Source organism: Hemitrygon akajei, chromosome 7 (assembly GCF_048418815.1).
Source record: "Hemitrygon akajei chromosome 7, sHemAka1.3, whole genome shotgun sequence".
In the NCBI taxonomy this organism is placed as follows: Eukaryota; Metazoa; Chordata; class Chondrichthyes; order Myliobatiformes; family Dasyatidae; genus Hemitrygon; species Hemitrygon akajei.
In genome coordinates, this window is record NC_133130.1 from 96,957,019 (window position 1) to 96,983,698 (window position 26,680).

Consider the following 26,680-nt stretch of genomic DNA (forward strand, 5'->3'; position numbering starts at 1 on the left):
CCCTAAGCCAATAGGCTAGTCCTGGACTTATTTCCACTTGGCATGATTAACTTATCATTATTTAATTATTTATGGTTTTATATTGCTATATTTCTTCACTATTCTTGGTTGGTGCGGCTGTAATGAAACCCAATTTCCCTCGGGATCAATAAAGTATGTCTGTCTGTCTGTCTGTTCTATGATTCTGTGTTACTTAATTTCTAGATAACTTGAGCACAAATTTAAGTTTATCACAGACTTTATCAGCAAGTGTGTTCCCCAAGCTAAAATGACAAGATGAACCAGGTGATTCACTCCCTGCTGAAGCCCAGCTCTACAGCATTAAAATCAGTTGACTCTGACCCTTACAAGAAATCAAGACAAGACCTCTGAGAAGCTAAAAGAGATGTTAAGAGACAAAATAGAGCCTCAGAGCAGACATCAGTTGTGGCACGACTTGCATGCTCTATTGAGCTACAAAGCAAAGTTGGGCAGCATTGCTGACAATAGCACATCCCTTCCCAATGAACTTAATCCATTCTATGCACTTTTTGACAAGGGAATTGGTATGTCATTACCCATCTTGACAGCCTTCAGTGCACCTGAACTCACAATCACCTTTGCAGTCATCAGATCAGTCTTCTGGAGAGTTAACCTGTGGAAAGCATCTGGCCTGGATGGTATCCCTGGCCGTGTCCTTAGGTCCTGTGAAGATCATCTGGCTGACATACAATGTCCAATTTATAAGAAATCGAAAGTCTCTTTTCAGATGCCAATTATTATAAACTTTTGGGCAGCCTCCAAGCAGTTTAAATTTTGCAGCTACTCAAGCTGTGATTTTATAGGTAGTTTCTGTGGCTCTGTGAAGAACTATCGTACTGGGGTTTGTGACAGCTTTGATGTCAATTTCCTTCTGGAGATGCTTTGTAGGCAGGTTGATGGAAACAAATAGGGCAGATTCCACAGTGGTCAGTCGAGCTTGTGTTGATAACTCAGAAATGTGGATAATATGGTAAATTGAATTGAACTTAATTGACTTTATTTCTTACACCCTTCACAAACATGAGGAGCAAAAATCTTTACGTTACATCTCCATCTAAATGTGCAATCAAAGTAATTTATAATAATTAGAACAGTCAATGTAACATAGAAATACACTCAAATCTGCATGAGTTAATCATTCTGATGGCCTGGTGGAAGAAGCTGTCCCAGAGCCTATTGGTCCTGGCTTTTATGCTGTGGTACCATTTCCTGATGGTAGCACCTGGAATACATTGTGATCGAGGTGACCTGGGCCCCCAATGATACTTAGGGCCCTTTTTTCACACCTGTCTTTGTAAATGCCCTGAATTATGGGAAGTTCACAATTACAGATGCACTGGGCTGTCCGCACCATTCTCTGCAGAATCCTGCGATTAAGGGAGGTACAGTTCCCAAACCAGGCAGTGGTATAGCCAGTCCAGATGCTCTCAATTGTGCCCCTGTAGAAAGTTCTTAGGATTTGGGGGCCCATACCAAACTTCCTCAACCATCTGAGGTGAAAGAGGCACTGTTGTGCCTTTTTCACCACACAGATGGTGTGTACAGACCAGGTGAGGACCTTGGTGATGTGGATGCCGAGTAACTTTAAGCTGTTTACTCCCTCAACCCCAGATCCACTGATGTCAATAGGGGTTAGTACTGTCATATGTATTGAGGTAGAATGAAAAACTGTAACAGGATGCAGAATAATTTGTACAGTTACAGAGAAATGGCACTACAAACGGGCAGCAAGGTGCAAGGCCATAACAGGGTAGATTGTTTGGTCGAGAGACCTTCTTATACTAGGGGACTGTTCAATGGTATAACATCGTGAAGGATAGAAGCTGTCATTGAGCCTGGTGATATGTACTTACAAGTAATGGGAGAACTGAGCTGCAGTATGAAATTTGTTCAGATTACATACTATAACAGCATTTGGATTAGAGGGAATAGGGGATAGGGAAAAGTGCTGCTTGCACTTGTTCCTCTGATAAAATAGGGTATTGTTATGACAGGGCAGTGCTCCAAGCAGCTTGTCAAGAGAAAGAATCTTTGAATGCAACTCTTTGAGAGTTACGCACCCCTTCCCAATCTGGTAAGGAAAATCAGTTTGTCTGAGATGTAAACAAAGATTTTTTTAAGGTCTGAATAGAAGTTCTTGTTGGGCTGTTCTGAAACTTCCAGGGTTAGAGTTACTGTACTGATCACTGTAGCAAGATGGATACATGTTACAGTGAGCTGAAGCATTTACCAATTCCGCACTGGGAGCTGCTGAGACAGCAGGCTAGCTTACTCTTGATGGCTAAGCTCACCGAATCCCTCATGGTTCTTCTTCTGGTTTGCCATTTCAGAAAATGAACCCACCACTTTGTTCTTTACACTAGCCACCTTCTGACCATTATTCCTCACCCATCTAGAGGCACAAAGGTGATTTGCATAAGCATAAGCACAAACTCAAACAAAAAAAGAGAGAGTAGTACCAGCCTTTATACACAGCCTTTTCTGGACTGTTTCAAAAGTTTTAACTCGATCAGCATTTTCTTCAAATTTGGCTGCTCTCAGAAAACTGCATCCTTATTTTTGTTCACTGATAGTATAAACAAGTCATGACTCTAACCAACGACACTCTAACAGAACCAAGTCAGTGAAGACCACTGACAAACAAGACTGCTGTTCAAACCTGAGCTGCAGTATGTTGTTGATACCTGCATTTGAACAGATGTGGAGACTAAGCTTTAACCCCTCACTGATTCACTTACAGTGGTTTGAGTGGATGGCCCTTACTTTCAATATACACAAGTCAAAAATAGTCTACTAACTTCCTCTGACAACTGAGATTCATGGAGAGACCCTGGAACATGTGGACCATGTTCCATATCTCAAGAGGCACCTCTTCTAATGATGGAAATTGATGACAAAATTGATGGACATTGGACAAGTTCAATGCATTAGTAGAGCCTTTGCTTGATTTGAAGACTTCAACATCGACATAAAAATTATGGTCTGCTGGACAGCAGTAATCCTTGCACTTCACTTTGCTTCCAAAATCTTGACTTCCTGCAGCAGGCACTAGAAGTATACCAGAAAGGCAGTCTCCATAAAATCCACCAAATTCACTTGAAAGGTAAATAAACCAACATCAATATTCTATCCAGGACCAACACTCCGTCGCCTCCATTTAACAGCTACAGTAAATCCCTTGCATGCCTGAGACCAGATTCTGAGCTCTCTCAAGAAGCTAATGACAGACAGAAGTCAAGATCCAGGATATGCTCAAATTCGTTTGAAGAAATGCAGCACCACTGCTATTATTCCCATTTTATACTATTTTATTTATTTTGTATTTTATAGTAACTTTACGTCTGCCGTGTACTACTGAAAAACAATGAACTTCATGACATACCAAACAGTGATAATAAACCTGATTCTGATGAAATCAATGAACTTGTTCCTGAGTAAGAGAAGAGAATCCAGTTGTGACTGGGACAAAGTGAATCACAGAAGGATAAAAGAAATAAAGGGTTTAATTTAAAGGTGTATTAGTTCATTGGTGGCTAGAAAAGAGCTACTTTATCACAAGAGTGCTCAAATATGGATCCTCTGGGGACACATCCAGATCACATTCAGCATTCCCAATAACGAATCACTGTTAATATGCATTTAAAAGATAAAAACAAATACTTACAAATCTAGGTAAAGACTTGGCATTCCGAGGCTCTATTTCCAAAGACTTATTGAACAAGTAATCTGTAAATTCTTTCTCTAATATGTTTCCCATTGGATTTAAATTTTCAAAAAACTTCTGTTAAAAGAAATGGAAATATGAAATACTGTACAAATGGAAATGTAGGTATCTGTCCAAAATTGCAGTTGATGTGTTTTGTAATCATACAGAATAAACAGACCTTTTGGCAACTGAACCTGGGCTGAACATTTTTTATTTTCCCCTCACCTCCCTCAAATCTTATCTCTGTGCATCTCTCTCAGATAAAAGAAAAATGAGTGATTTGGATTAATGAAAATATTAGGAAAAGAAAACAATGAAGCTAACCTTTATTTAAAAGTTACACAATCTCTTAGATTTGATTTAGAAATTTATAAAGAACTAAACATTCTGTATAATTGGTTCCAGTATTTTCACCAAATATCAATTTCAGACAGACATGGCTCTTCTCCAAGTGTATATCTTAACATAATTTCTGATGTACAATTTAGACAATAAAACTATATAGAATGCTGGAAATGCAAAGCAACACACACAAAATGCTGGAGGAACTCAGCAAGTCAAGCAGCACCTATGGAAGCTTCCTGAGCCCTTCTTCAGAAATGAGATGGAAGGGGAAAGGTGCCAGAATAAAAAGGTAGGGGAAGAGAATGAGGCTAGCTGGAAGGTGGTAGGTGAAGCCAGGAAGGTAGGAAAGGTCAAGGGTTGGAGAAGGAATTTGATAGGAGAGGAGAGTGGACCATAGGAGAAGCAGGAGGAGGGAACCCAGAGGGTAGTAATAGGCAGGTGAAAAGAGGTAGAAGGTCAGAATGTGGAATGGGATGGGGGAATTTGTTTACTGGAAGGAGAAATAGATATTCATGCCATCACGTTGGAGGCTACCCAGACGGAATATAAGATGTTGCTACTCCACCCTGAGGGTGGCCTTATCTTGGCGCTAGAGGAGGTCATGGATTGACATACTGGAACAGGAATGCAAATTAAAATGTTTGGCCACTGGGGAGTCCCACTTGTGGAGGTGTTTGACGGTCCCCCAATTTTACTATGGTTCTCACCAATGTAAAGGAGGTCACATTGGGAGTACCGGACACAACAGACAACCTCAGTAGATTTGCAGGTGAAGTGTTGTCTCATCTGGAAGGACTGCCTGGGGCCCTGAATGGAGGCAAAGGAAGAGGTGTATGGGCAGGTATGGCACTTAGGCCATTTACAGGGATAAGCGTCAGGACTTATATTATTTCAGTTTAATTCAGTCCCTCTGAACAACACCCTCATGCAATTTATGGTATGATGATCTTGAAGGTTAGGTCACCTGGGATTCAGGGGGAGCTGCGAGTTGGATTCAGAACTGGCTCGATGCTAGGTGATGGTCAAAGGTCAATTCTCTAACTGGAGGACTGTCGGGTGCCCCAGAGGTCAGTGCTGGGATTTCAGTTATTCAGTCTGCCTCATTCCCTAAGATGAGGAACTGGACCTCTTCTTGGGGAATGAGGCAGGCCAAATAACTGAAGTGGTAGCTAGGGAGCACTTTAATCCAGTGACCACAATTCTATTAGTTTTAAAAAGTTATGGAAAAAGATAGAAAAGATCCACAGGTTAAAGACGGTGAAGAAGGGCCAACTTTGGGGGGTCTAACTGGGGTTGACTGGTGACTATGTAAAGGCAAAGAACAGTTGGCAAGTGGGAGGCTTTTAACAGGATCATATCAAGAGTCCGGGGGGTAGCATGATACTGTTAGGGTGAAAAGGTAGACATAACAAGTTTAGGGCACCTTGATCAATAAGAAATATCAAGGCTCTGGTAAGGACAAATAAGGAAGCCTATATCACAGTTAGGCAGCTGGGTATGAATGAATCCCTCGCCGGGTATAAACAATTTAAAGCCAGGATTAATAAAGAAATCAGGAGGGCAAAAGAAGGGTATGAGATGTATTTGGCATGCGGGGTTAAAGATAATCCTTGGAGGTTCTCCGGTTATATTAACAGTAAAAGTGTGACTAGGGAGACACTGAACCCTCTTATATACTACCATGGCTGCCTATGTGTGAAGCCACTGGTCTGTTTCTCCTCTGTGTTTACTGAGGAAAATATCATGGATGCCAAATAAATGAAGGTAATAAGTAGTGAGGTCTTATAAGGAAGAAGGTATTTACAACCTTGAAGTGCATTAAAGTGGGCAAATATCCAGGGCCAGACCAAGTGCAATCCCCAGATCCTATGAGAAATCAGGGAAGAAAGCCCTTGTAGATGTACTTGCTTCATTGTTAGCCATTGGTGAAGTTCCAGAGACTGGAGGAAGTCTAATGTTGTTCCATTGTTCAAGAAGACTAGCAAGGACAAGCCAGGGAACTACAGGCTGCTGATCTTGACTTCAGTTCCAGGAAAGTCACTGGAGGGAATTCTGAGGGACAAGATCTACTACCACTTGGATACTTCAGGCTTGGATCAGGCAGAGTCAGCAAGGCTCTGTGCACACAAAGTCAAGTCTTATGAATCTTTTGGAAATTTTCAAAGAGGTAACTAATGGGATAGATGAAGATAAGGCAGTGGGTGTTATTTATATGGACTTCAATATGGCCTTTGACAAGGTTCTGGATTGTAGGATGATCTTAAAGGTTAGGTCACATGGGATTTGGGGGAGCTGTGAGGTGGATTCAGAATTGGCTCAATGATAGGTAATGGTTCAAGATCAATTCTCTATCTAGAGGGCTGTTGGGTGCTCCAGAGGTCAGTGTGGGATTTCAGTTATTCATTATTTATGTAAATGATTAAGATATTAATGTTCATGGCACGATTATCAAACTTGCTGATGATACAAATTTAGGAGGTCTCGTTGCTAATGAACCACTTTGCAATGAATTGCAAAGAGATCTTGATGAGTTAGGGAGGTGGGCTGAGGAATAGCAAACATATTTCATGTTATGTAAATGTACGGTGGTGCATTTCAGGCAGTCAAACTAGACTAATCATTAGTCAGGGTGCCGAGATTAGGAGTAGCAATATTATATTGCAGTTATACAAGTCATGGTTGAGGCCACATTTAGAACATTGTGTACAGTTTTGGTCACTGTTATAGAACAGACATCATGCTAGAGGGGGTGCAAAAAAGATTTACAAAGTCATTGCCTGGACTAGGTGGATGGCCACAGGCTTTTCCCCAGGGTTAGAGTCCAAAACAAGACAGCAGTGATACAAGATAAAAGGGGAGAAATCTAAAAGACATCTGATGGGTAACTTATTTACACAGAGGGTAGTGAGTACCTGGAATTAACTATCACAAAAAGTGGTCGAGGCAGATACAATTATATTTAAATGGCAGTTGAATAGGTACATGCAGGATGCTGTGGTCAGTATGAACCAGTTAGTCAAAGGGCCTGTTTCAGTGCTTTATTACTCTATTACTCCAATTTGAATTCATGATGGTCTGTGCTGTAAACAAACATGGGACTGGAATAATAGCTGCTATCATCCACTTTTTTGTTTGTAAAGTAAATTTTTTAATTCCAGCAATAATTTTTAAAAAATCTATCTTGACCAAAGTTCCTCATACAGGGATTTTTTTTTTTTGTTGATTCTTGCCTGAAATACAAAAAAAAATGGCTGTCCAACATTGAGATTGCTCTGTTTAAATGTGAGGTGACAAGTTTTCCCAGCAATAATTATTCAATCGCAGCATGTTGAATAAATTTGAGCATTCTGAATTACGTCAGGTCCGAAATCTCCCTCTCTCTAACAGAAGAAGTGTTGAATAAAACAACACAATGAATAAAACACTTTACTGAACTATTTTTGCAAAATAAGGCTTTGTTGCATTTTCCCTCTCCTCTTGGTCTTTCTAAAAAAGGACTGACCTTAATGTTTTGCTCTACTCGTAAGCAGTATGGCTGATTTTGGTATTGCTGGATCTCTCCTGTTATTTCAGCAACCTTCCTTCTCTTACTGAAGTTTATTAATTCTCTACCATGTCTCTTCAGGAAATCAGGATTACCTTCCTCAGTCTTCAAAATGTTTGTCAAATATATTCCTAAATAATGAAATAAATTGCCAGTTACTTTGTTAATATATTAATTTGAAATGCCTAAGTAAAATTAGAAACAATCAAACTACAAAGATTATTTAAAACACAGCTAATCCAGTGATAAAGACACAGCCTGTTCCTTCAAAATGGACTTCATGTGTGAATATGAAGGGTCAACCTCACTGCTCTTTTAAATTCCACAGTTCAACAGTCTCAGGCGTCACAACCTTGAAACGTTCACCACACCTTTTGATCGCCAACAGAATCTGGGACAGGGCTTTGTGGGCAGTAAAATCTAGTTGATTTTTTTCTTTTACAGTTTTTAAAAGCTTCTGATGTTCAAAGACATTTAAAAACCTTAAAATTCAAGTAAATATTAAATAATTATAAAAGCCCCCCCCCCCCCACCCCGTGTAAGATCTTGGATTAAAAGTTGAGGTGGAGTACAATTAAGTGTATTACAAGAACATGATGAGGATTGGCACACCAAAATTGTCCTTGTGCCTTTTAAAGCCCAATATATAGCTGTATCAGTTTTCAACTTATCTACAACACTGAGGTAGAGTGTGCAAACATCAGTGAGAGCTAAGAACTTACCTCATCAGGACTCTTCTGCAATGTGGTGTACGTTACTTCTCACCAAACTCACAGATTTTATAGCGCATTAATATACTGAGCTGTCACGTTGCATGCAAGAACTGCCGTTACCTGCTTTCCCTTTTGCAAATACTTTGCTACGGATGACTGAAGCTGAGCAAACCTTTGCAGTGGTACAATACTATTGTCTGAGTCAAACTACGAATAACACTTTAGTATGACTGGAGATAGACCAACTGAATAGATTAATGAAATACCTGCATGTTACAATGTCATAACTTGTTTATGACAATACAGAAGGATGGCATTCAGGCCATTAGGTCAGCGTTGGTTCCCAGCTGAACAGCCTCATCAGCTCCATTCCTCCCTCCTTCATTCCTTGTAGCCATACAACCTATTCATTCTTGCAAGCCCATCAGCTCCCCTTGTCTGCTTAAAAGTACCAAGAGATTTTTTTTTACAGTGGCCTATTAACTATCAGCACATCTCTGTCATTTTGAGAGGACCAAAATAAAAAAAGCAAGGATATAATGCTGAGGCTTTATAAGACACTGGTTGTACCATACCAATAGCATGGTGAACCATTTTGGGCACCATATCTAAGAAAGGATATTGGAGAGGGTCCAGAAAAGGTTTACAAGATTGATCTCAGGAATGAAAAGGTTAACAGATGAGGAGTATTCAATGGCTGTGGGCCTGTACCCCTTGGAGTTTTGAAGAATGAGGAGGGATCTCATAAAAAACTACCAAATATTGAAAGGCCCAAACAGAGTGGACATGGAGAGGATGTTTCCAACAGTGGGAAAATCTACAGAGGGCACAGTCTCAGAATAGAAGGACATTCCTTTGAAACAGAGGTGCTGAGAAATTTCAGAGGGTGGTAAATCCATGGAATTCATTGCCACGGACAGCTGTGGAAGTCAACTCAATGGATAATATTTAAAGCAGATGTTAATAGGTTCTTGATTTGTAAGGGTGTCAATGGTTAGAGGAAGAAGGCAGGAGAAATGGGTTGAGCCATGATTGAATGGGGCAGTAAACTTGATGGGCCAAATGGCATAATTCTTCTCATATGTCTACGGTCACCACTGCAGCAGGTGGAAACCTATGCAATTATGGGGCGAATGTGCAAAATTCACACAGACAGCACAAGAGGTCAGGGTCAAATTTGCACTGCTGCAGTTGTAGGGGAGCTGCACCAAAGTGGGTAACTTCATAGTTCCTACATTGGAAATAATCTGCCATCTCTCCAAAGCTAGCTCTAATTCAAAATAGTCAGCTTGCCCTTATTAGATTACTTTAACTTAGAAAAGACAATGTAGGAGGAAGAGTTTCTCCAGATAAAATATAAACAAATACAAGATTCATATGAAATTTCTCATCCCATTGCTGTGGTTTACTAAACAATAATACAAATACCTATAATACATATAGTACATCAAGGAATTAAAAAAATCACAGCCTACCAAAGAAAGGCACACATGGAGGGTTAATGGATCTGAGTTTGGCCAAATACTTTTTATAGTGATCTTCACTCAATTCATGAGCTTCCTCCAAAATTTTCTTTTGCCGACTTGGTATTTGCTATGAAACCAAACAAACAGAGCAATCAGGATTAAGGAATTCCTTTTGGTTCAACCAACTTCCAACATCTACATTGTATATTTGCATACCCAAATATATTAATTTAGTCTAGATTAAATTTGGACTCAACCTAGTTGTCTTTTGAATAAATGAACTTAGTAGTTGCTGTACTGCATTACTGTACATGGAAAACGTCGACAACCTAGTATGAAGGTATTTCCCAAATTATTGCTAATTTGTGGATTTTTGATTGGACAAAATACATTTTGATTCCAAATGTAATCACTTTGCTTTCAAAAATTCTCCCCTTTCTTAAATTTATTTTGTTTAGCAAATAGAAAACTAATCACTTTTATCTTTTCCCACAGGTAAATAAAAGTGGCTTTTTATTGCAGTTCTTATTTATTTCCACCATCTCCTTTTACCTTAAGTCCAGTGACAATTTGGGGCATAAGTCATGATGGCATAACAACATTTTATAAATGGTTAGAAACAGCTCTTAGCTTCATGCTTGATTTAATGCATCATTTTAATGTCACTGCCAGTGATGGTTCCCATTACAAAATGCTGCACAAGGTAGTTTTTGAGCAAAATTCCTAGTACACTGTCCAAATCCCCAGCACAGATAATATAACTTAACATCTGTTGGCTTCAAGCTCAAATTTTGAGGATCAGCACCAGATTTATTATCACTAATATTTGTCTTGAAATTTGTTGTTTTGTGGCAGCAGTACAATGCAACATATAAAATATACAATAAGAAACACACACACACAAATATGTATGTGTATATGTGTGTGTGTGTATATCTATATCTATAATCTATCTATCTCAGTAGTGCATAAGTAGTTAGGTAATGTTCATGGGCTGTTCAGAGATCTGATGCCAGAGGCGAAAAAGCTGCTCATAAAACATTTGAGTGTTTTATGAGCAGACTCCTGTACCTCCTCCCTGATGGAAATAATGAAAAGAGGGCATGTCTTGGATGGTAAGGGTCCTTAATGATGAATGGTAGGTTTTCCCCCCTCCATACTAGATGGTGATGCAACCAGTCAGAGTGCTCTCCTCTCTGTTGAAATTTGCTAGAGTCTTCGGTGACATACCATTTCTCCTCAAACTTCTAATGAAATATAGCCAGAAACATGCCTTCTTTGTAACTGCATCGATATGTTGGTTCCAAAATAGATCTTCAGAGGTGTAGACACCTAGTTACTTGAAAATGCACACTCTTCCCACTGCTGAACCCTTGATGAGGACTGGTGTGTGTTCCATTGATTTCCATACGACCATAAGACATGGGAGCAGAATTAGGCCATCTGGCCCATCGAGCCTGTTCCACCATTTAATCATGGCAGATCCTTTATACCCCCTCCTCAGCTGCACTCCCCAGTCTTCTCTTCATAACCTTTGATGCCATGTCCAAGCAAAAACTTATCAAGGTCTGCCTTAAAAACTCCAAAGCTGCCTGTGGTAATAAATTTCACAAATTCACGACACTCTGGGCTGAATTCCCTTCCTGAAGTTCACAATCAGTTTCTTGGTCCTACCGATGATGAGTGCAAGGTTGTGGTTGTGAAACCACTCAACCAGCTGATCTATCTCACTCCTGTAAGCCTCATCACCATCTGAGATTCTATCGACAACAGTTGTATCATCAGCGAATTTATAGATGCCGTTTGCACTGTGCCTAGCCACACAGTCATGCATGAAGAAAAGGTAGAGCAGTAGGCACATATATTTGAGGCACACCTGTGACGACTTTCTGTGACCCACACTGACTGTGGACTCCCAAAGACAAAGTCAAGGATCCAGGTGCAGAGGGAAGTACAAAGGCCTGGGTTTTAAATGGTTTTGATCAGTACCGAGAGGGTGATGGCATTGAATGCTGAACTGTAATTAATAAACAGCAGCCTGACATAGGTATTGCTGTTGTCCAGGTGGTCCAAGGCCGAGCAGAGGGCCAATGAATCAGAATCAGGTTTAATATCACCGGCATACGTCATGAAATTTGTTAACTTAACGTAGCAGTACAATACATGATTATATACAAAAAATAAACTGCAGTAAATATATGTACATTAAATAGTTAAATTAAAAATAGTTCAAAAACAGAAATAATTAAAACAGGTGAGGTAGTGCTTATGCAATTTAGGAATCCAATGGCAGAGGGGAAGAAGCTGTTTCTGAATCGCTAAGCATGTGCCTTCAGACTTCTGTACCTCCTTCCCAATGGTAACGATGACAAGGGGCATGTCTCGGATGATGACAGTCCTTAATAATGTACACCACCTTTCTGAGGCACCACTCCTTGAAGATGTCTTGGAAACTATGGAGACTAGTACCCATGATGGAAATGGCTAATTTTACAACTTTCTGTAACTTCTTTTAATCCCATGCATTAGCCCCCCCATACCAGACCGTGATGCAGCCTGCCAAAATACTCTCCGTAGTATATCCGTAGAAGTTTGAGCTAACAAACCAAATCTCTTCCAACTCCTAATGAAGTATAGTTGATGTCTTCACTTCCTTGTAGCTGCATTGATATGCTGGGACCAGGTTAGATCCTGAGCGATCTTGACACCCAGGAAATTGAAGGTGCTTACTCACTCCACTTCTGATCCCTCTATGAGGATTGGTTCATGTTCCCTCATCCTACATTTTCTGAAGTCCAAAATCAGCTCTTTGGTCTTACAGACATTGAGTGCAAGGTTGTTGCTGTGACACCATTCAACTAACTGGTATATCTCTGATGCACCATCAATAACTCTCGGAGACGGGAGGTGAACGATAGGCTTTCTTTTCTTTCTTTTTAAATCTTTTTATTAATTTTAAGAAAAACATAAGTGAAATATGAATACAAAACATTTGAGAGTACATAATTAATAGTTTAAATAGACAATCAGATATGTAATAATCAATATATAAGGCCTCCCAAACTCATAGTATTAATGTAGAAGAATCGAAAAAGAGAAAAAAAAAACCCCCAAAAAACTAAAAGAAAACTTTAAAAAAACTAACCAACATGGGCAATTGCATAATGTTAAATACATACAGTAGTGCCGATATCTCCGAACCTCCATCCAAATAATTAAGGATAATAACAGTAAGGTTAAGGATCAGACCATTTAACTCATATGAAAATGTTGAATAAATGGTCTCCAAGTTTCCTCAAATTTAACTGAGGAATCAAAAACCACGCTTCTAATTTTTTCTAAACTCAAACAAGAAATAGTTTGAGAAAAACACTGAAATACAGTTGGAGGGTTAATTTCTTTCCAATTCAGTAAAATAGATCTTCTAGCCATTAATGTAACAAATGCAATCATTCGTTGAGATGAAGCGGATAGACGATTATTATCTGTCATTGGTAAACCAAAAATTGCAGTAAAAGGATGCGGTTGGAAATTGATATTTAAAACTCTTGATATAATATTAAAAATATCTTTCCAATAATTTTGTAAACAAGGACAAGACCAAAACATATGAGTCAATGAAGCAACATCAGAATGACATCTGTCACAGGTTGAATTAACATAAGAATAAAATCGAGCAAGTTTATCTTTAGACATGTGAGCTCTATGTACAACCTTAAATTGTATTAGGGCATGTTTAGCACAAATAGAGGACGAATTTACCAATGATAAAATTTTTTCCCATTGCTCAGTAGATATAGGACAATGCAATTCTTCTTGCCATTTCTTCTTAATTTTTTCTGATACATCTGGCTGTACACTCATAATCATATTATAAATGATAGCTACTAAACCCTTTTGACAAGGATTGAGGGCTAAAATTCTTTCTGTAATGTCCAATGGACATTCTTTCGAAAAAGACTTTAATTCATTATACAGAAAATTTCTGACTTGCAAATCACGAAAACATGTTATACCTTTTGTTTTCCATAAAAGAAAAGCTTGATCTATAGATGAAGGCCGAAAGAAGTAGTTAGATATTATAGGACATGACAGCATAAACTTATTCAAGCCAAAAAATTTACAAAATTGAAACCAAATTCGTAATGTATACTTGACTATGGGATTAGTTATCTGTTTATTCATTTTGAATAACGAAAAAGGAAGTGAAGATCCTACGATTGAGATCAGTGAAAAATCTTGCACAGATTTAAATTCCAAATTTACCCATTGTGGGCAAGCAGCTGTAGTCGATTCTTGTGTCCAGAATATTAAATACCGTATATTAACTGCCCAATAGTAAAATCTTAAGTTTGGTAGAGCCAAGCCGCCCTCCTTCTTAGGCTTCTGTAAATATTTTTTGCCTAGTCTAGGATTTTTGGTCTGCCACAAATAAGAAGATATTTTAGAGTCAACCATATCAAAAAAAGATTTAGGAATAAAAATTGGTAATGCTTGAAATAAATATAAAAATTTAGGTAGTATCATCATCTTAATGGCATTAACTCTGCCTACCAAAGACAAAGATAGTGGAGACCACCTATTAGCAAGTTGCTTAATTTGATCGATTAAAGGTAGAAAATTAATTTTAAATAAATCTTTATGTTTTTTAGTAATTTTAATACCTAAATAAGTAAAATAATCTATAACAATTCTATAAGGTACATGATTATAAATTGGAACATGCATATTTAATGGAAATAGTTCACTCTTATTAAAATTCAATTTATAACCAGAAAAGTTACTAAATTGAGCGAGCAAAGAAGAAATAGCAGGAATAGATCTTTCAGGGTCAGATATATATAACAACAAGTCATCCGCATATAATGATACCTTATACGTTGTCTCCCCACGGGTAATACCGAAAATATTGGGTGATTCACGAATAGCTATAGCCAAGGGTTCTAAAGCAATGTCAAATAATAAAGGACTTAAAAGGACAACCTTGCCTTGTACCACGAAATAGCTGAAAAAAAGGGGATCTTTGATTATTGGTAAAAACCGAAGCTAAGGGTTTATGCTACATTAATTTAATCCATGATATAAATTTTGAACTAAAATTAAAATGTTGCATTGTATTAAATAAATATGGCCATTCGACTCTATCAAATGCTTTTTCGGCATCTAAAGAAATGACACATTCTGGTATTTTAGATGAAGAGGTATAAATAATATTAATTAATTTTCTAATGTTAAAAGATGAATAGCGATTTTTAATAAATCCAGTCTGATCTTCAGAAATAATTTGAGGTAATATATTTTCTAATCTAATAGCCAAAATTTTACTAAAAATCTTAAAATCCGTATTCAACAAGGATATAGGCTGATAGGATGCGCATTCAGTAGGGTCTTTATCTTTTTTAAGAATTAAAGAAATAGAAGCTTCATAAAAAGATTGTGGTAGTTTGCCTATACTTAATGCATCTTTAAAAATTTTACAAAGCCAAGGAGAAAGTATGGAAGAAAAAGATTTTAAAAATTATGTAGAAAAACCATCTGGACCAGAAGCTTTACCCGAATTCATTGAAAAAATAGCCTTTTCTATTTCAGACTCCGTAATAGGTGTATCCAAAAATACACTATCCTCAACAGTTACTTTTGGAATATTCAATTTCCTTAAAAATTCATTTATTATAGAAGAGTCCTTAGTACATTCTGATTGATATAAGGAATTATAAAAATCTTGAAAGGCTTTATTTATCTCTTTGTGATCGATCGTCAAAGTACCATCTTGTTTACGAATCCTAGTAATCTGTCGTTTATCCGAAGCAATTTTCAATTGGTTAGCTAGTAATTTACCAGACTTATCTCCATATATATAGAATTGGGCTTTTGATTTAATTAACTGACTTTCAATCGAGGAGGATAATAGTAAGCTATGCTCCATTTGAAGTTCCACTCTTTCTTTATAAAGTTCTTTGCTGGGGGTCATTGAATAAATCTTGCCAATTGCTTTGATTTTATTAGTGTTAATATTTTAGAATTAGTTCGTTTCCTAACTCCAGTAGAATATGAAATAATCTGTCCACGAATATATGCCTTAAAAGTATCCCACAAAGTTCCACTAGAGATCTCTGCTGTAAAATTTGTTGAGAAAAACAAATCAATTTGCTGTTTAATAAAGTTGACAAAGTCAGAATCCTGCAATAAAACAGGATTAAACCTCCAACCTTTAGTATTAATATATGAATCCGTCATCTTAATAGATAACTTCAAAGGTGCATGATCAGATATGGTAATAGAGTCATATTGAGGAAGGTCAACTGAGGAAGATCTGTACCAGCAAGGCGGCTGGACCGGATGGAGTATCCCCACGATTACTGAGGGCCTGTGCGACTGAGCTGGGAGAACCACTACAGCGCATCTTCAACATGAGCCTGGAGCAGAGAAGAGTACCCAGACAGTGGAAAATATCCTGTATTGTCCCGGTACCGAAGAAACCACAACCAAAGGAGTTGAATGACTTCAGACCTGTTGCCTTGACGTCGCATGTGATGAAGACCATGGAGCGGCTGATAATACAGAATCTGAGACCACAAACCAGGCACGCCCGGGATCTTCTTCAGTTTGCGTATAAGGAGAAGGTGGGAGTGGAGGATGCTATCACGTATTTGCTGCACAAATCCCTCTCTCACCTGGATGGGGTCAGTGGTGCTGTGAGGATTACATTCCTTGACTTCTCTAGTGCCTTTAACACCATCCAGCCCAAGATCTTAAGGCACAAACTAACGGAGATGGGAGTAGACTCTCACATGGTGGATTGGATAGTGGACTACTTGACAGATAGTATGTGCGGTTGGGAGACTGTAGGTCTGACACAGTGGTCAGCAGCACAGGAGCGCCGCAGGGGACCGTGCTCTCTCTGGTCCTGTTCACCCTGTACACATCAGACTTCCAATATAACTCGGAGTCCTGCCATGTGCAGAAGTTCGCTGATGACACGGCCATAGTGGGGTGTGTCAGGAATGGACAGGAAGAAGAGTATAGGAAACTGATACAGGACTTTGTGATATGGTGCAACTCAAACTACCTGCGTCTCAATATCACCAAGACCAAGGAGATGGTGGTGGACTTTAGGAGATCTAGGCCTCATATGGAGCCAGTGATCATTAATGGAGAATGTGTGGAGCAGGTTAAGACCTACAAGTATCTGGGAGTACAGTTAGACGAGAAGCTAGACTGGACTGCCAACACAGATGCCTTGTGCAGGAAGGCACAGAGTCGACTGTACTTCCTTAGAAGGTTGGCGTCATTCAATGTTTGTAGTGAGATGCTGAAGATGTCCTATAGGTCAGTTGTGGAGAGCGCCCTCTTCTTTGTGGTGGCGTGTTGGGGAGGCAGCATTAAGAAGAGGGACGCCTCACGTCTTAATAAGCTGGTAAGGAAGGCGGGCTCTGTCGTGGGCAAAGTACTGGAGAGTATAACATCGGTAGCAGAGCGAAGGGCACTGAGTAGGCTACGGTCAATTATGGAAAACCCTGAACATCCTCTACATAGCACCATCCAGAGACAGAGAAGCAGGTTCAGCGACAGGTTGCTATTGATGCAATACTCCTCAGACAGGATGAAGAGATCAATACTCCCCAATGCCATTCGGCTTTACAATTCAACCGCCAGGAGTAAGATATGTTAAAGTGCCGGGGTTAGGACTCAATGTATTTAAGTAAACTACTTAAGAACTTTTTAAAAGCTATTATTAATGCTTTTTTGAGAGGGTGATTTTAGATGCATATCATATTTTTACTGAGTTAAGTATTGTATGTAATTAGTTTTGCTACAATAAGTGTATGGGACATTGGAAAAAATGTTGAATTTCCCCATGAGGATGAATAAAGTATCTATCTATCTATCTATATTTACAATCCATAACATCTGTACGTAAATGGTGATCAATGAAAAAGTAATCAATTCTTGAGTAATTATGGTAAACATGGGAAAAGTATGAAAACTCTGTCATTAGGGTGTAAAAAACGCCAAATTTCACAAATAGCTGAATCAATCATAAAAGAGTTAATGAGAGAAGCTGATTTATTCGGAAGAGTTTGGGTGGGCTTGGATCTATCCATCAAAGAGTTTAAACAACAGTTAAAATCCCTACCCATTATCAATCTATATTGATTCAAATTAGGAAAGGATGTAAATAAACATTTAAAAAATTCAGGACAATCAGTATTTGGAGCATAAACATTAACTAAAACAACTTTTTGATTAAAAAGTAGACCAGTAATAAGCAAAAATCTACCTTGCGGATCTGAAATTGTTTCATGATGTATAAAAGAAGTTGATGAATCTATAAAAATGGAAACACCTCTTACTTTGGCTTGCGAATTTGAGTGATACTGTTGGCCCTTCCAAAACCTAAACAACCGTTGACTATCCACCTTCCTTACATGAGTCTCTTGTACAAAAATAACATTAGCATTCATTCTATGGAATACTTTGAATGTTTTTTTCCGTTTGATCGGATGATTTAAACCATTAGTATTCCAAGAAACAAAGTTAATAGTCCTATCCATATTGACAATATTTATTACAATTAACACATAAGTTTGAAAAAAAAGCGAACTCATGAACCCGGAAGAAGGAAGTAAGTTCAAAGAGAAACCGGAAGTCACGGCACTGCGACCATTTTTGTAGTTTCATATAAGCCCATGAAATAAAACTAAGCAGAAAGCAAGCAAAAAGAAAAGAAAAAAGAAAAATCCCCCTCCCTCCACCCTCAAAACCCCAGGAAAAAAGCCAAAAAGAGGCAAGCAAGCAATCTAATACTAAAATTACTCCCGTGTCTCAAGATGGCAACTCAGACACAACAAAGTTAAAAAAAATACAAACAATCCACATTATAAGAGAGGGTTGGTGCAACAAAAGTTAAAATATAAAATTAGTATTATAAATGTATATAAACAAAAGGGTTAAAAAAGAATTAAAATGATAAAACCCATAAATGACTAATACTGGATTGGTATTTTAAATGAAAGTTTAAAACTTTCAAACACATCAAAACAGATATGACGTTCCAAGCACTAAAGTCTGTCGGGAAGAAGAAACGACATTTTATTTTTTTTAAAAATCTTAATATTTAAATGTTAAGAGTATAAAAAAGCGTATATCAGCTTAAAAAGAAAAGCAAAAAGGAAAAAAAACCCCTAATAAGTTATTTTCAACGCTAATAGATTAATAATATGGAAAAATAATAAAGTCAAAATAAACCCAGCAAAAAGAGCTTTAACCGTATATAAGAAATACATGTAAGCCATACCCAAAAAAAACCAAACATCATTCTGTAACAGATCCAAATCTATAGGCTAAATTACATTAGTCAGCCCAATAGAATGTCATTGTTCCAGGAAACTTTGAGCATCCGCTGGAGATTTAAACAGCCGAAAAGTTCCGTCCTCAAGAGTGACTCTCAAGTGTGCTGGAAATAACAGCGCTTGCTTGCAGCCTTTCTGGTGAAATTTCGACATAACCGATCTAAAAGCCATTCTTGCCCTTAAGACTTCAGGGCTATGATCTTCCAGAATGCGAAATTTAAACTCTTGATAGCTGATCATTCATACCCTTTTTCCGAGCTGCCCGAATCAAACGTTCTTTGGTATGAGGGTAATGGATCCGGAGAATTACATGTTGTGGTTTCAAACTTGAATCAGATCGAAAACGGGAGACACGGTGTGCCCGATCGATTACCGGGAGAGAGTCCAGTACCTCTGGACCCAAGACATCCATTAGAAATTTAGAGAAGAAAACAGTAAGATCACCGCTCTCAAATTTTTCCGGAATCCCAATTAATCGAAGATTTTGTCTTCGAGAGCGATTTTCCAAATCAGTAATTTTAACTTTATAACGATCCATCTGTTGAGAAGTCGAAGTTTGCTCTTCTTGTATTTTTTCAATTATACGATCTTTCTTGCGAGCGGCTTCTTCAAGAGCCAAAATACTTGCTTGTTGTTTTTGTGATTCCAGTGAAAGTGTCTGGAGCTTTTCTTCAACCAGTTTCAAACGCTCATCAAACTGAAAAAGCTTTACAGTTATTTTTCTCTCCAGTTCTTCAAATTTGTCTTCTATAAGCTTCACAATTGTTTCTAAAGTTATCGGTTCTTTCGTCTGTTTCGATTCTTTTGCTCTAGACATTTCAGCAAGTTGAGAATAATTCAAATAGTTAAAAAGAAAAATTCTGTATGTTTAGACCCCTTTAGAATAAGTATAAGAAGATCCTTTAAGGGGTGTTTGTAGGTTAAAAAGACGTAAAAGGTTTGGAGCAAAGCCTAGAAGCGGTTTACTCCATGAGCGCCATCTTGAGACCTCGATTGGCTTTTATTAGCAGCAAACGAGACCACTACATCCTGGAGACTGAGGGAGGAGCAGTGCCTCCAATCGCCTTTATACAGGGGTCTGTGGGAGGAGCCATAGGAGCAGTCAGCAGAGGGGCGTGTCCAGACAGATATACATAGTTTACCACAATCTCGCTCCTGTATGGCCTTTTGTCACCATCTGAAATTCTACCAACAATCATCAGCAAATTCATAGATGCTATTTCAGCTATGCCTAGCCACACAGTAATGGGTGTAGAGAATAGAGCAGTGAGCTAAGCACACATTCCTGAGGTGCACCAGTGTTGATCGTCAGTGAGGATCCAGTTGCAGAGGGAGGAACAGAGGTCCAGGTTCTGTAGTTTTTTGATCAAAACTGTAGGAATGATGGTGTTGAACACTGAGCAATAGTCAATGAACAGCATCCTGACATAGGTGTTTGTATTGTCCAGGTGATCCAAGGCTGTGTGAAGAACCATTGAGATTGCATTTGATGTAGACTGATTGTGGTGATAGGCAAATTGCAATGGGTCTAGGTCTTTAGTGAGGCAGCAGATGATTCTAGCCATGACCAACCTCTCAAGGCATTTCATCATCATAGATGTGAGTGGTACCGGACAATAGTCACTAAGGTAGCTCACCCTGCTCTTCCTGAGCACTGGTGCTCTTTTGAAGTAGGTGGGAACTTCTATTGTAGCAGTGAGAGGCTGAAAATGTCCTTGAACACACCTGCCAATTGGTCGGTAGAAGTTTTCAGGGCCTAAGCAGGTACTCTATTGGGGCCTGCCATCTTGTGAGGGTTTACCCTTCTGAAAGATAGCCTGACACTGGCCTCCGAGACAGAGATCACAGGGTCACCGGGTGCAGCGAGGATCTTCACAACTGTAGTTTTATTTTCTCTTTCAAACTGGGCATAAAAGACGTTGAGCTCATCTGGTAGTGAAGCACCACTGCCATTCATGCTATTGGGTTTCGCTTTGTAGGAAGTAATGTCTCGCAAACCTTGCCAGAGTTGACGTGCATCTGATGTTGCCTCCAATCTCACTCAGAATTGCTTCTTAGCTCTTGAAATAGCCCTCCACAAGTCATACCTGGATTTCTTATACAGAGCTGGGTCGCCAGATTTAAATGCCACAGATTTTGCCATCAGCAGATGACGAAACTCCACAGCTTTTGGTTTAGGAATGTACAGCAGGTTTTCGTAAGACACATACTCATCCAGACAGGTTTTAACAAAGTCGGTAACAACTGCGGGATACTCATCCAGATTCAAGAGGTTGCATCCACTGTTGATCTACTTCCTAGTGGAAAGGCATGTTAAATATTGCATGATGGGGTTTAAACTAGAATTGCAGGGAGACGGAATCAGAGTGCCAGAACAGTTAGTAGTGAGGTTATGGAGGCAGATTTTGATAAGACCTCAAAGTCAGGAATCGAAAGGTTGAACATAGGACTAGTGTCTTGAGCTGCATATATTTCAATGTAAGAAGTATTGCAGGAAAGGCGGATGAGCTTGGGGCATGGACCAACACCTGGAATTATGACGTTGTAGCCATTACTAAGACTTGGTTGCAGGAGAGGCAGGACTGGCAGCTCAGTATTCCTGTGTTTCGTTGTTTTAGACGTGACAGTGGGAGGGATTAAAGCAGGAGGGGTGGATTACTAATCGGGGAAACATCACAGCAGTGCTCCATCAGGACAAACTAGAGAACTCAACTAGTGAGGTGTTATAGGTTGAACTGAGAAATAAGAAAGGTATGACAACGTTAATAGGGCTATATTACAGACCACCCAACAGTCCACAGGATTTGGAGGAAAAAATTTGTAAAGAGATCGCAGGCTGTTGCAAGAAACATAAGGTTATATAGTAAGCGATTTTAACTTTCCACGCACTGACTGAGAATCCTATTCTGTAAAAGGACTCGATGAAATAGAGTTTGTTAAGTGTGTTCAGGAAAAATTCCTAAGATGTCCCTATGAGAGAGTGTGTGATACTGTATCTACTATTAGGGAATAAGACTGGGCAAGTTACAGAAGTTTGTGTAGGGAACACTTTGCTTCCAGGGACCATAATGCCATTAGTTTCAAAGTAAATATGTAAAGAGATAGGTCTGGTTTGTGGGTTGAGATTCTAAATTGGGGAATGGTATCAGAAATGATAATGACAAGTGTGGACCAAGAGGAGATTTGATAGAGGTATACAAAATTATGAGCGGTATAGATAGGGTAGCAGGCCTTTTCTACTGAGGTTGGTTGGGGCTACAACCAGAGGTCATTGCTTAAGGATGAAAGGTGAAAAGTTTAAGGGGAACATGCGGGGAAACTTCTTCACTCAGAGGGTTGTGAAAGTGTGGAATAAGCCAACAGCAAAAGTGGTCTTTGTGAGCTCGATTTAAATGTTTAAGAGAAGCTTGGATTGGTACATGGATAGTAGGGATATGGAGAGTTATTGTGCAAGTGCAGGTCATTGGGAGTAGGCAGTTTAAATGGTTTTAGCATGGACTAGATGGGCCAAAGGACCTGTTTCTGTGTTGTATTTCTCTATGACACTATTGTGACACAGGTCCAAGTCTTTCCTTGGGTAGGAGTTAATTTCAACCATGACTAATCTCTCAAAGCACTTTGCGTCAGTAGATATGAATGGTACTGGGCCATAGTTCTTGAGGCAGTTCACCCTGATCTTCTTGAGCACAGGTACCAGTTACACCATCGGTGCCTGATCTTCGCGAGGGCTCACCCTCATGAAAGATGTTGCAGGGATTTGCACAGCTATAGCTTTATTCTCCGATTCAAAGTACAGCGTGCACAAAAGGTGTTCAGCTCATTGGGGAGTGACGCATCACAGCCATTTATGATGTTAGGTTTTGCATTGTAGGAAGTAACGGTCTGCAAACTCTAACATAGCACCTCTGCCTCGCTTGACCATACCTTTGAGGTCCTCACTACTGGTCCTGTGGCCCTCAGTCTCTGTATAATGAGAATAGAAATAGACTAGATGATTGGACTTGCCAAAGTACAGGCGTGGGATGGCATGGTAGACGATCTTGATGGTAGTATAACAGTGGTCAAAGTGTGCTGACTCCTCTGATTCCTCCTTGAGGTACTACAGTCTTGTACTGAGGCTTTCAATTTTATTCTCCAGAGGATTTGAGGAAGTGGCAACCCTCTGGACCCCGTGATTCAGTTTTATCTGCTGCCCATCACCTTGGCTGTGTTTTCTTATGAGGAAACTGCACTTGGTATGTGGATACTCTACAGTCCAGAGTTTACCAATTTTGTGGATAGACTGCTTTTTTAAATGTCTTAAAACGTTGCTTACTGACATACCTATGGTTGTAACTACAGATTTCAGTTGAAGTAGTCCTAAACAGGAATATTTGATGATTTCTTTTGGAGATGCAAACAAATAGTCATTGCTCTCCAATGCCACCAAAGCTTAAACTGTAATGCATGCTCACCCATTAACTTCCATCTGTATCTTTATGTAATAATGTAATTTTATTTGCTTAAGTTACTTTATTTTACTTATATTTTACAGTACGTTTGCTTATAATTAATCACAAAAGTTTAATGTTTTAAAATAAACTTTCAAAATTACTTTTATCCTCAACTGCTTCCATATATCTCAAAATATTTGGTGGCAGCAAAATAGTCAAGTCACTTTTATTGTCATTTCGACCATAACTGCAATGTACAGTACATAGTAAAAATGAGACAACGTTTTTCAGGACCATGGCGTTACATGACACAGTACAAAAACTAGACTGAACTATGTAAAAAAACAACACAGAGAAAAATAAACAACTACACTAGACTACAGACCTACGCAGGACTGTATAAAGTGCACAAAACAGTGCAGGCATTACAATAAATAATAAACAGGACAAAAGGGCAGTAAGGTGTCAGTCCAGGCTCTGGGTATTGAGGAGTCTGATAGCTTAGAGGAAGAAAATGTTACATAGTCTGGTCGTGAGAGCCCGAATGCTTTGGCGCCGTTTTCCAGACGGCAGGAGGGAGAAGAGTTTGTATGAGGGGTGCGTGGGGTCCTTCATAATGCTGTTTGCTTTGCGGATGCAGCGTGTATTGTAAATGTCCAATAACTAACATCATAAGTAGTGCTAGGATTAGGATAAGTCAAGGTGAGACATTATTTCCCACAACCTGCAGAAGTCCCAAGGCAATACACTGGGAGCTGCAAAATTTAATGAGTAGCCAACATGGTGCAAGTAGCAGCTTAAGAAGCAGAATGGGATACCATCATAATCATGTGAACTTGTGAATTACTTCCCGCATTACTTAATCCAATGTTTTGTAATAAGTGACTGAATCAAACCAGTTTCTCAATATTTGAATAATTAGAATAACACACAAAGTTTAATTTATGATCAATATGTTCCATGAATGAGAGAGGAAACTTTCACTGAAAGAGATTCATCTTCCATCACAGAACTTGTTGAGGAAGCACTCTGATTAATTTTAAGGAAAAGTTGGACAGATTCTTGATAACTCAGGGATTAAAAGGTTAATTGGGTAGGAAGGAATGAAAATCTGAGATTTAAATCAGGTTAGAAATTTAATTGAAAAGCGGAGCAGCTCAAATGCTGAGGAAGTTTCTCCCGCTCCTATTTCAAATGTACATTGTAGGAGTCCTTTAAAAATTGCACATTTAACGACAGAATACCAATGACTTATACTTAAAGTGACCAATTGTTACTCCTCACTATAAAATTCTATTTTCTGTGAATAGAATCCTACTCACTAATTGCACCATGCATACCTATTAAAAAGTTCATACCCAGAAGGTACTTTTTAATGAAGTTTACCCCACAAATAATACTTCAATTATTGTATTTAATATTTGAAGCTGGATAAGAATACCTTTCTTCCACAAAAGAAATCAAGGGAAACAGTTTCTATAAGAGAGCTATGTTGCAGTGATAATTGAAAAGAAAATGGTCATTCACATTCTCCTCTTTTACACATTCAGTCACATATTACAAAACACTGGATTAAGTAATGCAGGAAGTAATTCACAAGTTCACATGATTATGATGGTACCCCATTTATCCAGAATAGTCTTTTCTTTTCACATAATTCTACATATTACATTACAACTTTGACTGGATTACATACCTCAAATGTGTGATCTAGTCGATAAACAGGAGATGAATTCATGGCACTAACCACTTCCAGCACACCGTTAAAATTGTTTAGCTCCTGGAAAACCTGCAGGATCTCAATTATGCGACTGACCACTGCAATTCTTTCCTCCAAATTTTCAGTTTCTACTATGCATCTGAATGTTTAAAAAAATTATAAACTTAAGACAAAGTTTATTCCAACAAGAAAGAAACATTTTGATTCATATATTCAAAACTTAGAAAACTTAATTAAATTTAACAGTGTTACCAAAAGACAAGAAATTATATTCGTTTCTGCACGTCACTGATAATTAACTTTGGAAATCAACAAAGCTATTAAAGTTTTCAAAAGTAGATTCCCGTTGCAACCTGCATCCAAATCCCTCAAAACGTCTTCAGAGAAAATGTTACCTAAATATAGGCTAGATTATTGTGCTCAGACCCCTACCACCCAGTTTGGTGTTCACCTGCATCATTAGTGAGAAGTCTACATTACCAGTTCTCTAAACCTTAGAGTATGGTGGCATGGCTTTAGATAGTGAATGAACCTCAGCTAGTGCATTGCAGAGGACCTACCACAAATACAACCAATGGTTGTAAGACACAGCTTTGAATCTGTGGAAAGTCAGCACTGATTGCAATTTGATTTACAAAGGAGGTAACTAATAAATTAACTAAAACTATATTATGTATAAATAAAAAAAGAATTAATCATAATTTTAATCATTGCAAAATAATATACCACGTACTGAATCCAAGTGTTAGCCCAAAATGCTTGCATTAGCTGATCACTAACAAATATTCTAGCATTGAACCTTGTTGCACGCATTGCCACTTTATCAGACTGTAATCAAACATGTAAATGCCTTACTTTTCAAACCATAAAGTGAGATTGGTCGTATGCCGTATCATCTTCAAGAGGTTTGAAGAGTTTATTTCTTTGTCATCCTTCGTCCACACACTTCCTACTAGCTCTGATGGCTGAACAGCTCTAAAATCCATATTCATACAATCACATCATTAAAACCAAGTAATAATAAACAGTTCAAACTTCAGCATTTCACATGACAAATGCTATGTGTAAATTCATCAATTTACAGCATTATTAGTTATTTACATAACAACATTCTTAAGTAAGTATCTTGTCCAAAGAAGAGTTGGTTTTTCACTTTAAAGCTCTATTAAACCAAAACAGTGGAGCAAAGCAGATAACACCAGTGCATTCTGTCTTTGAATTAATCTCACGTATATAATCCGAAAAACATTACTGAAACAATTTTAAGCATTTACAAGTTCTTCTAGACCGACTTGAATTATCAATATTTCATTAAGTGTCCTCTATTACATTTTGTAACAAGCTTTTCAGCAAAACATAAAATTACTATTTTGAAGGTT

General features: G+C 38.5%; 1 protein-coding gene across 2 annotated transcripts in view; it reads right to left on the reverse strand.

Moving 5' to 3' along the window:
• The window catches only part of LOC140730717 (son of sevenless homolog 1), a 224,410-nt gene that overhangs the window by 21,884 nt on the left and 175,846 nt on the right, over window positions 1-26,680 (reverse strand). For both annotated transcript variants that reach the window (XM_073051524.1, XM_073051523.1), the window contains exons 15-19: window positions 26,157-26,276; window positions 25,278-25,440; window positions 9,805-9,922; window positions 7,575-7,747; window positions 3,686-3,802 (exon numbers count right to left, since the gene is read on the reverse strand). In XM_073051524.1, the coding sequence (XP_072907625.1) occupies window positions 3,686-3,802; window positions 7,575-7,747; window positions 9,805-9,922; window positions 25,278-25,440; window positions 26,157-26,276 (691 nt within the window). The remainder of the gene's footprint in view (window positions 1-3,685; window positions 3,803-7,574; window positions 7,748-9,804; window positions 9,923-25,277; window positions 25,441-26,156; window positions 26,277-26,680) is intronic.